This window comes from Saccoglossus kowalevskii, chromosome 1, assembly GCF_978046115.1.
Source record: "Saccoglossus kowalevskii chromosome 1, keSacKowa6.1, whole genome shotgun sequence".
Classification (NCBI taxonomy): domain Eukaryota; kingdom Metazoa; phylum Hemichordata; class Enteropneusta; family Harrimaniidae; genus Saccoglossus; species Saccoglossus kowalevskii.
The window spans coordinates 23,760,036-23,775,321 of NC_140641.1; the positions used below are offsets into that span (position 1 = coordinate 23,760,036).

A 15,286-nucleotide genomic window follows, 5' to 3' on the forward strand; every position below is an offset into this window, starting at 1 on the left:
GGACGATTGATTCATCCCCCACAAGTTTCTTCATCTGAAAGTTGATTCTAATACACACAACGAAATGTATCTACCGGTAATCGTGGTCATGTACTCATCGTGCATACAACAGCACCAACTTGACCCGAAGACTGAACCCCAGTCGTTTATTGTATCACACTTTGCATTACGTTAATCTGTCAATTGTAAAATAAAGTTATTCATATTTCATGATTATAACAAATTAATGTGCCGAAAAATGGTAAAAGTTATTTACTTTTGAATATCTGGAATATACAGTAAATATTGTTGCAAAGTCATGTTAGGCTTTCACATTGTATTTTATATGCATGGAGCTTGATTGTCTTGTTACCAATACATAAAGTCACACATAAAGATAATATAGCACAAGGTACGTAGAAACTGTACAGGACGATAAGGCTTACCAAAGGCAATGGGACAAAAGTGTCTTTGGACGAATGTGAATTGGTTGTGAATCAATATACCTGTAGGGATATAATCCACCATAGGTGTATACCAGTAACACACATTCACTGCATTGGCATTACTGCAGTTGTTTGCGCTTATATACCGGTAAATCACATATCGTCAAAAATAATATTTTAATGTATGGTTTACCGATTGTATGCCCTCCATTGGATATGCTTTTCTAATAGAGTAAATATGACATCAAGCATATGTTTACGGCTTGTGAAAATTACAAGCAGTGTTTGAATACCGTCGTAATAATGAAGAAACAAATGAACACATAACTGAGATTTTCTTTACTAAAAATTTAATGTTTAACATGGGAGAGAATATTGCACATGCCAGAATAAATAAATGACTGAAGATACAAATTGCTATAAAAAGCAAATCCCTCACCACTGGACCAAATCTCCCAAGCACATTTACCAAGCCGTCAATCCCAGCAAATATTAAGAGACTGTTTAATACTCTAACTAAACAATACCTGTATTTTGAATTCCAGATTTCTGAAGAACTAGTAAAAAGTACACAAACTTTGTATCATTCGATACATTTTTATGCATTTAAAGTATATCCAGATTGGGCAAAATAAAAATGATGAAAAAACGCTCAACTGCTAGTATCATATTGATAAGGCCTTTGGTAGTAATTAGCGCCAATGAGTCATGCTTTCTCTCAATGCGTTACACTTGTGAAACACAGATTGCATCAGAATGAAATTTGGAAATAAAATACTTGCAAACTGTAATGCTTCAAAAAACGTAGATCTGAAATTAATTACTGAAGGATTTCTCTATGGGCTGTCATAATACTGTCCCCTTTCATAGCTTTTGTTACAGAAAACATATAGATGCTTTAAATTAAATAAATCTGAAAGTAATGAACTCATTTTACAGTCTCGGCAACATAAATCTAAGTACATGGAATTTACAGAGCATTTTAGTTTCACTGACATTTGTATCTATAGTGGCAGATATTTTAACATGTTTTTTAATATTAACACAATTTACTACAGCCAGTAGAAATTGGGGGGAGGGGGAGAGAAGGGTTCTATCTGAATCACAGTATTTGATTCACACAGCACAATGCACCAATCAACTTGGACTGGCCCCTTCGTGGCAATTTTATTGTTGTATATGATAAATCCATGACTGGTCAATACTGACGTGCCCTCTATAGTTGTCACTGCATTCTTGAGGTGATAAATATTGTAAGCTGCCTTGGAATAGACCAGTAATGGTAATTTCGCATCGAACTAAGAATTCTACAATTTCCAAGGCTGGGCCAGTCTACAATCAACTATAATACAAGCCGGTTATGTCCGCCATTGTGATCATTGTACGTATTACAGCTGATAAAATACAGCACAAATTAAATTATCAAAGTTGTTCGTTGCTGTTCGATGCAACTGTCTGACATTTCCCATAATGCAATTTCGAAACATTCTAAAATTGCACATAAAGGTATTCAAAAAAAAAATGTATTTGAAACCTACATATATTTGTGTGCGCATGCCAGTAAAATAAGTGAAATGGATTGCATCGCCATGGGGATAACCTAGTCAACATCACTGAGATCACTACTCTCTGCTGGTAATTCAATCTGGTGTACAGCTTCTTCTATTGGTACGGGTCTACCATCTGGTCCTACTTTCATCGGTTGTATAACACCCTCTCTGTTAAAGAAAACACATTTATTTATTGGACAAAACTTTTTTCATAATGGTAGCTGATCTGTAATATAATTTATGACTATTGGAAGAAAAATCCAAAATTCTAATTCACTCTAACCTACCATATACCATGATGTTTGGGTATACAAAGGCCTGTGCACAAATCTTGTAAAAACAAGCAATGTATGGCACAGTCCCTGTTAGTTGTCAAATTTTTAAGATATACAGTTTTGTTTATAGTAATATAGCTGGAATATAAACATGTCAAAGATAAGGATTCAGAAGCTGATGTTTAATTATGATGATTTTTTAACATTAAAATTATTTACATCTTGTATCTAATCTTCAAACGAGTACTTGTCCATATTGAGAGATATTGCTCTAATAATTAAAACAAAATGACCACCAGTCGGCTATTTTGAGTAGAACTGTATATCTCTGACATGATGTATAATGATTAAATAAAATTTTAACATAATCAGTCAAATCATGTCAGAGATATGGCTCTAGGATCGCATCCATTAAAACAGAATGGCCGCCAGTCAGCCATTTTGAATAAGATCTACAAAAAAAAAAAAAAATGATGTGCATCAAGGACCAATAATGTCCAATGTATGTAGCAAGTTCCAACAAAATCCATCCTTAAAAAACAAAGATCTGGTTCAGGAATGCCAGAAATGATTGATTTTTGATGACTTTTTAGTACAAAAAAATTATATGATGTACCGGTATAATGAATATACATGTATAAAATTTGAACATAATCAGTCAAAGCATCTCCGAGATATGGCATTTTGAACCCGATCTGAAAACAAAATGAAGTGGATCAAGGTCCCATAATGTTCAATATATGTACCAAGCTTGAACAAAATCCATCTGTAAACAGCCAAGATCCAGTTCTGGAATGCCAGAAATGCTTGATTTCAGTACAGAAATGGCCGCCATTCGGCATCTTGAATCAGGTCGTGAAGCAAATTGATGTGCATATGTATAATATTATGTATGATGTATGTGTTAAGTTTGAATGAAATCGGTCCATGCATGTCTGAGATACAAGTCCCTGTTGAATCAAACAAACAGTTTAAATATTGAGCACAATCAATGAAATTCACCTTGATAATTTATCAAACATATTAGCCAGCTGATTGGCATGAAATTCTTTTTGTTCTTCTGTCCATCCTTCAGTGGGGTCTGGTTTATCCTCCTCTACACGCCCAGTAATAGGATTGATCCTGCAAGAGGAGTGGTGTGAACTCCAGTGAAAATTTAACATGTTAGGTTACATATAAGATTACACTACAGACAGAAGGGGATGAGTGACAAACAACATTCAGTGAAAAACTATGAGATGCTATGTTCCAAATTGGTATCATGCAGGCATTTTCATATTCTGTGTGCAAATCTCATTTTGTACTAAAGTGGGCCAACCTCTCCAACATTTGGAATCCAGGAAGCAGAATAAGGAGTTAATGCAGTCCCTGGTTCCCAGGATATCTTTATAAGAAAACTTAAACCTTCATTACTGGTAACATTATAAGTATAAAGAAAACTGCCATTAACAGAGATTATTAAGAAATAATGACAACAGACATTTAGTCTTGCAATAATAAAGAATTATCGAAGTGATCCATGCATTTGAATGTTACATGTAGTCTAAAGACTGCTTTCTTACACTCCAATGTGATTAGAAATTTCAAAGCTGCATATATTTTAAGTTCATCTCAAATAGAAACACACATGTGAAAAAGGCTTACAATAATATAGAATTTTTAAAAAGTATTTACTTTATTTAAACAGATAGATGTAAAGATATACAATAGACTTACTTATTTCTGACTTCCAAATATTCTTCTGTATCACTCTCTTCATCAGTGCTATAGTCCCCATCACCATGACCACCAGCCATCAATCCTAGTTGGCATAACAACCCAGCTGCGTTACCATACCCAGTGTACTTTACTAGTCGATCAACTGCAAAAGATACAAGTCTCTATCTGTTAACTTTTGAAAAAGAACTCATCTGTTGAGTAGTATAGATCAACAAGTGATTGACATAACATATGTTGTGCAACCTCAAATAAAACTGAAACATGTCAGTCATTTTGAATCAGAACTTGACATGCTATATTTTGTATATGCAAATTTTGATTTGACCTAAGTTCCGGAATCAAAGTGATGTTGTTGGAAATGCTTGATTTTGACACATTTTTAGCTTTAAAGTGGACACGTATGATTCAGCCATCTTGAATTGAGTCAAATGCATGTGCATATTAAAGTGTTACACAATGTATAATGATATGTATTTGTGAAGTCATTGGTCATTTAAATTTTTGTTTAAATCACGTCAGGGTAGCAAGCTATGAAAAAACTTTTGGTTTTACTTACCATTTTCTTTACAGAGAACAAAAAGTAAGTCAGCAACTAAATCTTTTACATCAGTGGAAGGGTTTGTCATTAATCTAACAAGCCTACAACCATGAAAAAAACAAGCAAATACAGTATTTCAGTTGTCCTTGACCATTTCCTAACACATTTCACCATTTTTGTGAAAAACATAATAGCCATTCAAATTTCAACACCTGATCGAGTTCCCAATTTTATAGGTGTTTTTTTCCCTCATATAATAACAATGAGTCATCACTGAAGACCCAAATTATGAACAGTTCCACTTGGTTTGACATTAAAACATTGTTTTGTGTGTTAACATTAAATCACAATTGTGTGACTGTGCAGTGCTTCACACAACTTACCTGTTTCTAATTGTTTCTCCCTCTTCTGGTAATTTAGATGCATCCCTGAGAGGAGGTAAAATCTATTATGACAGACAAAATAATTTATTAGTATACATCTAGCACCAAAAACGAAGAAATTGTCATTCTGTATAAAGCTGTATCAATGCATGTTCTAAAATGTATCAGCACTACGCCACACACATTGATGCGTTCCATTTTATAGACATCACAATCAAACACTTTCTTTTGTTTAGATGGGATGCTGAAGTCTTATAGTGTGTGATGGGATCAAGACATTCACGCAAACGACCACACAGTACAAAAAATGTTTTTCATTGCCATTTTGGCCTGTAATCTCTCATTAAAATTACTATTAAAAGCACAAACAAAATGTATAATAATAATAATCTTGCTAACACCGCCAAGTATGCATGGGTTGCGTCAGCTTCCAGTTGATATGATCACCATATTGTCTTTGTGCACACTTGACTGTTTTCTCAGGATAACAGTGAAATTATGGCAGATATTACGTATCTTGTCTAGAAAAATAACCCTGCACTGATAAAAGTGAAGGAAAAACGATGGCGACAGTAGGACCACCAAACCAATAGGCTAATCAAAGAAAGCTTAGAAAGAACTCCCGTGTGCTGAGAGTATTGAAGACACATTATAAATTCAAATTCAAAATTACTTGTACATGATATATTGATGGAAAAGCTGAAAACTAATTATGTAAATCAGGTAACTAGTATGAACAGAACAGAACAAAAAAATTATGAATTATTATGCTAATTAGAGAATTAATATGAACAAATTTTAACCCAAAATTAATCAGGCCTGTCTATTGTCCTAGAGCATTTATGTACCAAATTTTATTCAATGTGATGATCAGTAATTGAGATATCAGTGTTAATTAATTATGTTAATTAGGTGATAAATAAGCATAAATATTTACCAAAAACTAATTGGGTTTCTGCATAGTTTTCTTTAAAAGTTTCATTAAAATTCGATTTGTGGTTCTTTATATATCAGTAGGACATTATGCAAATTAGGTAATTAATATCAAATTAAAACTAATCAGGTCTCTGCATAATCCTAGAAGATCTATGCAGCAAGTCTCATTGAAATATGATACTACTTGATATATCAAAAGCTGAAAATTAATTAATTACGCAAATTAGGTAATTAATATGTACTGATATTACCCTAAAAACTATCAGTTCTGTGCAGTGTCCTATGACATCTATGTACCAAGTGTCATTGAAATGTAATGATTACTACTTGAAATATCAATTTTTTTTAAAGCTGAAAATTAATTAATTATGCAAATTAGGTAATTAATATATACTGATATTACCCTAAAAACTATCAGGTCTGTGCAGTGTCCTATGATATCTATGTACCAAGTTTTATTGAAATGTGATGATTACTACTTGAAATATCAAAAGCTGAAAATTAATATATTATGCAAATTAGGTATTTAATATGTACTCATATTACCCTAAAAAGTATCAGGTCTGTGCAGTGTCCTATGACATCTATGTACCAAATTTCATTGAAATGTGATGATTACTACTTGAAATACCAAAAACTGAAAATTAATTAATTATGCAAATTAGGTAATTAATATGTACTCATATTACCCTAAAAACTATCAGGTCTGTGCAATGTCCTATGACATCTATGTACCAAGTTTAATTGAAATGTGACAATTACTACTTGAAATATCAAAAGCTGGAAATTAATTAATTATGCAAATTAGGTAATTAATATCTACTGATATTACCCTAAAAACTATCAGGTCTGTGCAGTGTCCTATGATATCTATGTACCAAGTTTTATTGAAATGTGATGATTACTACTTGAAATATCAAAAGCTGAAAATTAATATATTATGCAAATTAGGTATTTAATATGTACTCATATTACCCTAAAAAATATCAGGTTTGTGCAGTGTCCTATGACATCTATGTACCAAGTTTTATTGAAATATGATGATTAGTACTTGAGATATCAGTGGAAAAGCCGAAAATTGATTAATCATTATGCAAATTAGGTAATTAATATTGCACAGATTTTTACCCAAAACTATAAATCAAATCTGCGCATTAGTTTGGAGCATCTATGTGCCAAGTTTCATCAAAATCCAATGAGTGGTTCTTTAGATATCAGTGGAACAGTCAAGGAACAGCTAAAAATCAGCTAATTATCATGCAAATTAGATAATTAATATGCATGGATTTTTACCAAAACCTAATCAAATCTGCGCATTGGCCCTGAGCATCTATGCACCAAATTTCATCAAAAATCAATCTATGATTCTTGAGATATCAGTGGAACAGACACACACACAGACACACTAACTGCAAAGACTCCCTTTTTGTGCTTCGCACACGGGAGTCAAAAATTAAGCATTCCCCCTGTTAATTTTCAAGTTGATAAATTGCTGTAAGTGAACTCACCTCATTTCTCAGATGTTTCCTGATACTTTTATTTGCTTTACAAATTGCATGCAAGGCACTCAGTATCGGTGTGAGACTTTCTACTAAACGACAACCTTTACCACCCTGTATAGACAGAGTACACGCTAATTAATTATTGAACATGATGTATCAAACACAATGTGCTTCCCTTCGCCCGACAACAATGGCGAATTTCTTTCATCTTTGGCACAGATGCAACTTACAAGAAAGTTAATTTAAATATATGGAAAACATACATACATGTATATTACAGTAGCACAGTTAAATATGATTATAAAAAAAAAAAAATATTTCCCATTATTTGTTGAAATACATACTGATAATATTATTAGGCACTCTAGCTAAGACTATTAAAATACCTACCCTTTCAAGCCGTTTCTCTAGAAACTGCTTCAGAACAATGCCGGCATCAATGTTGCGACCAAGGTATATTTCATGTACCATCTTTCCACCAGCAGCGCCCTCATCAGGGCACTCAGGAGTCAATTCCTGGATACAGCAGTTTGGCATATTGGTCAGTAGATTCACTGTATGGCTGTAAAAACAAATGCATGTGGTAAGTTTTTGTGTTTCATGGATGGCTTTCTTCCTCATATACTTACACACTGACGTGCCCACTGATTGGGTAGCAAGGTAGCTGGTCAACGAAGTACCGGTACACACTGATTGGTGTGTTTATTTTATACAATTTTACTACAGCAGTGACATAAAAGTTCAAAAAAAATCTGAAATTATTCAACACATTAAAAGCATATTGGCAATGTTTTATAGTGACCAAATTTTACATTTTGTACAGGTTTCATGTATGAAAATCAAATGAAAAATAAGGCTATAGTACATATACACAACATTAGGAGAGTATTGGACTGTACAAGGTATTATGAAAACAAATCCACTGCATCTTCACTGTTCACTTTATTTTACTTTATTTCAAACTACATTCAACAATACTTGGGGTGTAGGTCAAACACTTGTTACAAGTCAAACCACCCCAAAAATTGGTTCATACGTCAAACCATCCTAAAAACACTTGAGTCATGGGCAAACTTGGTCAACAACATTAGAGTCATAGGTTGAACTACATCACCACCACCACTTGGGACATAAGTCACACTGTGTCCAACATCACCAAACAACACACCTAACAGAAGTGTTGATCTATACCTTTGAAGCTCTTCAGTCTTCTCATCAGTGGATGTTTTGCTTAGTAACAGTGCTCTACATATTCCTCCAAGCTGAACATACAAAGTTTCTTCTTCCTGTCATGAAGTTACATAAAATAAGATGTTTATGTCAATTTTCAAAGGAGAATGTCTTCTAATGAAACTTCAAAGAAATACTTTTATTACCTCATCTAATTCTCCTCTTTTTGCTCCCATGGATACATTGAATAGCGTCTTTAGCACCTCCATTGCTAAGTTTGCATCTCTGTCACTCATCATGTGGTAGATCGTTTCGTTGTCTGTTTCACTACAATCATCGCTCTGAGTTGTGGATTCTAATGTCTCTAAGAGCAATAAAAGTGCTGCAACATAGTTACCAAAACGTGGCCTAAGAGATGGAATCAAACCAAAGTTGAAACACTGAAACCAAAAAACTATGTGCAAAATATGTACCAACAAAACTCAGATAACAAGAATACAATGCAAAAAATACAATATGTGCATCAGCTATTGTGTTTGTAATTAAAATAATCTTATTCTAGTTGATCAAATTGCACAAACAAAACAACTAGGAATCTTACCTGATGTGGGAACACAAAGCAGTTAACAGGAACAATAGCCTCATGTCAAAGAACTAAAAAGAAATAACAATTGAATTAATTAGTCAAACAGTCTAGATGTATAAGCTTTTGGGATTAATTACAATTACCTGGTACTCTATTAGGCAAGCAAATGGTTATATGACAAGAAGAGCTATAAAAAGCCAATCAAGTTACTTGTACCTTAATATCTGCGTTTATATCTGTGCCTTTATACAGTTTCATTCTCGCTATGACTGCTTCAACACAGGTGCTATCTGAGCTGAAAAGTCACACATGTAGATACAAAATAAGTTATTTTTGAAATCCACAGTATTTCCAATTTCATTACTAGTTGTGGAATTTATTTTTTATTGAAACAGCATGTTGGTGGTATATTTTAAGTATATTTTAAGTATCTTTCATCTAGCATTACATGTGAATTTTTCACAGTCTGTAAATTCTATTAATTTGAGTTGAGTTTGTCAGTGTGTCCATCTGTTCGGAGCAAATTTGATGTTACTGTTGCACTAATAAACACTACTAATTAGATCATCTTGGATGAAAACAAGCAAGTTTTGAACAAGACTATTTCATAGCACGTGACAAATGTTGACAATGGCCATAAAAGGATGAAAAATAATACTTTATTATTGCATGGATTTTATTGTTGTTATTAGTCCCCATTCGGACGAAGTCCGAAAACGGGGACTTATAATTCGGTCTCCGTCCGTGCGTCCGTCCAGAGTCATATCTCAGAATCCCTTGGACCGATTCCGTTCATTCTTTGCATGTGCCTAGTACTTTATCTGGGACATATGCACATGCAGTGTTTTGATGTAAATAAACAATCTGTTGTATACGCCACTTGGAACTCAAGTTTCAAGGACACGCTCACGACCCCCCCCCCCCGGAGGGGGGGGGGGGGACTGTGTCATTTTCAATGACTTGTTTTCATTAAAAACATCAAACTTTTATAAAAATAATGAGCTTCACAGGCAGTATCATGGACGCAAAACAAATTATAGAATACGCATACACATTTTTTTTCGGTAGTGAATATTTAAATGATGCTCAAATTACTTTCTTGACCGACACAAATTTAAAACAATAACATAGTTGAACTCTGGTGACCTTGCCTTTTGTAATATAATATAATTCCCTTTAACATAGTTTGTTTCAATATAAATATACATTGTCATAATTAATTTTGAATACAAAAAAAGTTTTGGGGTTGAACTAACAGTGGGGAATCAGTCTACCGAATGTCCTTTAAAGATGTAAATATCTTACAAAAACATTTGTGCCTTATTTGTTTAATTATTTTAAGGGACATAATTTCCAGCTTTATTCAAAGTAATTCAGATATTTTAGTATAAAAACAAATGCCTCATTGCAAAAAAAAAGTGCTGCATTTAGACGTGAATAGATTCATAAAACATGCAAGATAACAGAAAATCTTAGCTGGCTTTTGTCCAAGTATTTTGTACAGGTGTCTGTCAAAAATTAATGATTCACTGAGACAAATATGAACTGCCTCATTGTGTGACTACTGTATTATATGAAAAGTAAAAAAAAAACACCCTTTATGAATAGCTATCATGTTGCAAGCTCTGCTTTGTATGCAAATCAACTTAAATAGTTAGTTGGTGTCCAGTGGAGGGAAAAGTCAACAGTACTGTTGCCTCCTGAGAACCTACATCTTCAAACACTGCAATCTTTGTTTGAAGTGAGTTTTTAAACTAGTATTATAAAAACTCTATCATTCTGTTCTAATAGCTGAAACATACTCCTGTGAGTTTTCATTTGTCGAATGAACTGTTTGTCAAATACAGAATACATATATTTTAGAACAATTTTCTTTTTAAAATGTGGATGAAATGTTTTGCTTTTTATGTATTGTTTTTGATTTGATAACTGTGAACTAAACAGATTTTCTATTAGCTTCAGATCTTGATCAAAGTTTGGCACCCAGTTCATAGGAGTGCTTATACTGATTTTCTGACATCTTGTTTTCTGTAAAGATTTATTGGTAGGTTTGCACATGTGTATCAGACTGTGCAATCTCTCCATGAGTTGGTTTTGAAACCCAGTAAGGGATTCTGAGATACATTACCAAGGATATTATTACAAGATAAATCATTTGCTTCATTGAACACATACAACAATGCATATTTCCACTGAGATCAGTGACCTTTGATGTGTATCACCAGTTATCAGTCAAGTAGAAACAGTCAAAATATTTTATCAGTTTTTCTCAATTTTTGCATGATATTTTCATACAGGACATCTGTTGTTCAAACTCAGGGAAGACTTTATACTGATGAACAAGGTGACCAAGTTTGATGAAGTTTGGAATAGAATTAGTAAAGTTATCATGCACACAATAACAATTATTAACGACGACGACAACGACGACGACAACGACAACGCCGGACAAATTTTTCCCTTAATATACCTTTCCCTTCCATCTTTGATGGTACGGGCAAGGTAAAAAAGCATTGATCAAAAGGTAATCCATTTTTGTTAACAATACAAATACAGTGCATGAATTTTCCGCAATGTTTAAAAACAATACCTTGTTTTTGATGTAATTTCCAGGATCATTTTTTTATTTTTCATCTATCCGAGGATCCTGCGTTTGTGTATTTTGACACAAAAATAAAGTAGAGTACGGGTAATACAGCAAGACAAGACAAATCAGCACTTACCTACATATTCTCTGAACAGCGTCACTATTAAATACTAGATTACAAAGACATTTTTGTGCTTCTATAGTCACTGTGTAATAATAAAACAAGAAGCCATCATGATCTAATACATGATTTTCAATTTTGTGAATATTCCAATAACATACTTGAAAGTTAAAAATTGATACACTGGGATTAAGCCTTTTACTGATACATCAAAAATAAGCTTGATAACAACAGTTCAGAAATATAATTAAACCAACATTTTCACTAATTTTCACTAATATATTGTAATTTGTTTTCAACCAAATAAAGTTAGAAAAAGATTTAACAAAAGTTGCTTGAGTTATCGTGGAAGCAAACGACTGTTAATGACAACAACAACATAATATACCTTGACTTTCATTGTCATTATGGGCAAAGTAAAAAGAAAATATGCACATTTACTGGTATATTTCAACTTACCCTTGTCTTCCATTTCATGCACTGATTCAATATCCAAACCAGCGTGTCTGAGTAATATCTGCACACCTTCTCTTTCAGCCATGGTGTACAGCTTGAATTTCTCACGACTCAGAATTCGCAGAGTTTCTAAACACTGTGCATGGCACTCACTACTCCTCGGCATGGCAAGACTATCAATAATACCTCTAATCAAATTCTGCAACGAGGATACAAAAAGAAATTTTACTGGAATTTAATTTCACTGTTTTGAGGATTCGGTTACTGTGTAAAATACACTTTAGGTACATCTGACCAATTATCTATGCAAGTTGAAGTTCATAAAGCTCTCCACTTGACAGCATTTATCAACCAATTAAAGAGTGCGCCTTAATAAAATTGGCCAGTAACAAGAGTTCCGATTGGTGTCTGATCTTGTAACACAAGTTCTGATTGGTTACTGACCCAATTCTTATTACATCAAACTTTTCAGATTAACCTTTTCACCACCAGTTCCCTCTTTTCATCAAAAACTCAAAAATAGTTCTGTTTATATTCTGCACTTTCCTTAAGAAGATTGGGACAAAAATTGCCAAATTTTTGAAGTCAACTAAAATTTACCCAAATTGTGTCAGTTGGCTCCAAAATTAGGGTTCATTTCCAGAAATATTGAAAAATAAAAGTGCAGACAAATTTGGGGCGAGAAAGTCTGGTGGTGAGAAGGTTAACCTATAATTAATACATTGCTTCAGATGACAGTTACTTGTCATTACAATATTCTGTTTATGAATTTGATAACTATCAATCAACAAATCAATTTTTTTTTCATCTTTCATTTCACTGTTTTGAATTTGATTTGATTTTTAATTAGTTCTTACCTTTTTGTACTCAGCGTCAATATCAAATGAAAATGTTCGTGCATTCTAAAATAGTAAAAAATTGAAATATTAATTTTACTATATTACTAGTGCATCTACAGTTACATGTATGACAGAAGTGTGTATAGTAGTGACCTGAAAAAAATGCTGTATTTGAAAATTACAAAAGCAGACATAGGTTCAGCATTTGTACTTTCTTTGAAAATTGGATATATATACTAAATATATGCAAATGAATGACATGTTCAAAATATATGACAGAAACTAAATTTTTACAAACAATGATAATATCAGGATACAAGTACATAAATGTATAAATGAGATTTTTATAGGGCCTCCTGTGTTCAAAGCAAAAAAGCTCAGCACACTACTACATGTGTATTATTTTATACATTGTAAATGGTTAAATCATTGTTTATACAAGGAATGTTTGCTATATCAAAATTTGCAAAATGTGAATCCAAGTTTTACGAACACCAGTGAAATCTCCACTACTACAATATTTGAGATTTCTTTTGAAACTTGTATGTCATAAAATTACATGGCAGTGGCTGTCAAACTGTGCACTGTTTGTAAACAATGTATTTTACAATACATGTGTTGTATATGTCACATGACGACCGCTGCTAATTAAAGTAGCAACAAGGGAAACCAAAGGAACAGTCTTATCACAATTATGGCATTCTTTGCAAGTTACTAAACATGTAACTATGGCAATATATAAATTTTCAGAAAGTTGAGATACAGCAGAATACCCGTAAGACCTCATAATTTTTGTGTTAATTTCTGCTCAGTAGATAAGTTTCAGTGAACCTAGTTTGAAAAAAAAAAAAAGTTTGTTTTTGAAGAATAAGCCATTTTTCACTCTTTATTGAATCTTTGTGGATAATAATCTTTTAAAATTGGGTCTCTTGACAGGAATTTGGTACAGCCTTATTCACTTTCATCGACATATTTGTGAACTCAACAGCAGAACTTATTAGAGGCTTAACACAGTGCCATCTGAAAACCTCCATGGAAACCAGAATAGAATAAGTACAGGTACGTTTATACAATAGCGATATGGCTGTGGCATCATGTTCATTAGTGACATCATTATCCAGCGCTTCCCAAGAGCGAAATGACACCATGCAATACGAACGTTTGTCGCCTACTTCACAGCCTGTTTCATATTCGATATTTAGGGCATTTCGCAGCTAGCACATACAAGTTGTATTTAATCGCCAGAATTTATTTTACGTACGGAGTCAGGATACATATCCTGCACCACAAGCAAAATAAATTCATCTTGATTAGGATATCTTGTCTTTGAATGTCTCAACACACTTAACGAAGACTCGATCAGGACCCCTGATCTGAAATAATATCCCCAGGTAGATAACAGAATTTGGATACAAAAGTATAAATACTAGTTTCAGTACGTGTCATGCTGTAACAAAGTGCAACGCAATTAATATAAGGCCAAATATCCCAATCAGAATAAAAAAACATATATCTTGATATCTAATAGTAAGGAAACACATACATTGTTTTTGTTTTTGAAAATGTGAAAAAAAATAATTTAAGAATTATCTGATGATCCACGCCTGTTTTTCCAGACGTCATTCATCTCAGGAAATGGTCACTTCGTGGGAGATATTATCGTTTTCATATACTGTATCACAAAAATATAAGAACACCATGTTCTAGACATTGTAATAATACAGAACAGGTTGATCTGTCACTGACGCCAATCTTGCTGAAAAATGCAATCGACAATGTGAAAAGTACCTTACCTCTTTGTTAAACTCTTGGAATTTTGCACATATGTCTTCCTCATTGCCTGTGTCCAACATCGATATCATAGAGCGAACCAGGTCCTCCATCATGCAAATAAACTTAATATTTGTGAACAGCGACCCGATTCAGCGTTGTCTTAAAATTTTGAATGGCTAAGTGACAGATCAATTTGTCAATAATGTTATCTTACGATTTTTTCTCTCCTCGCCAACGACAGAAAATAAGAGTTTTGTGTATTTGCACAAAGATCGAAAAACAAGAACACCATAATAATAAACAGGGCTGCTTTTTGTCACATAATTACTAGATGCCCTGCTTGATGGTAACCCGATATGTCATCTTTTGCATTACCCAATTTGATTGGATACAAATATTTAATTATAAACCGACAGACCAATCAAA

General features: G+C 33.3%; 1 protein-coding gene across 2 annotated transcripts; it reads right to left on the minus strand.

Annotated features, from left to right (window-relative positions):
- Positions 1–753: 753 nt before the first annotated feature.
- LOC100376791 (chaperone Ric-8A-like) lies at positions 754–15,215 on the minus strand. 2 transcript variants are annotated; one of them, XM_002739641.4, is made up of 15 exons: positions 14,881–15,215; positions 13,106–13,150; positions 12,252–12,447; positions 11,808–11,877; positions 9,301–9,379; positions 9,100–9,152; positions 8,705–8,906; positions 8,520–8,614; positions 7,719–7,890; positions 7,335–7,439; positions 4,891–4,952; positions 4,526–4,608; positions 3,967–4,111; positions 3,253–3,372; positions 754–2,143 (listed from the first exon to the last, which is right to left on the minus strand). In XM_002739641.4, exons 1-15 carry the CDS (start codon positions 14,971–14,973, stop codon positions 2,026–2,028), a joined length of 1,638 nt encoding a protein of 545 aa, XP_002739687.2. In that variant the 5' UTR covers positions 14,974–15,215; the 3' UTR covers positions 754–2,025. The 2 variants fall into 2 exon arrangements, with proteins under 2 accessions (XP_002739687.2, XP_085355970.1); XM_085499844.1 differs by having other exon boundaries at positions 3,253–3,393.
- Positions 15,216–15,286: the final 71 nt, after the last annotated feature.

What these genes read in the sequence shown, in the direction of transcription:
- LOC100376791 (XM_085499844.1), bottom strand. Translation starts at nt 14,973, where the DNA reads ATGATGGAGGACCTGGTTCGCTCTATGATATCGATGTTGGACACAGGC. An exon ending in GGAGAAACAATTAGAAACAG is followed by an intron (nt 4,609 to 4,890) that starts GTAAGTTGTGTG and finishes TCATGGTTGTAG; the next exon opens with GCTTGTTAGATTAATGACAA. An exon ending in TGTTCTCTGTAAAGAAAATG is followed by an intron (nt 4,112 to 4,525) that starts GTAAGTAAAACC and finishes TATCTTTTGCAG; the next exon opens with TTGATCGACTAGTAAAGTAC.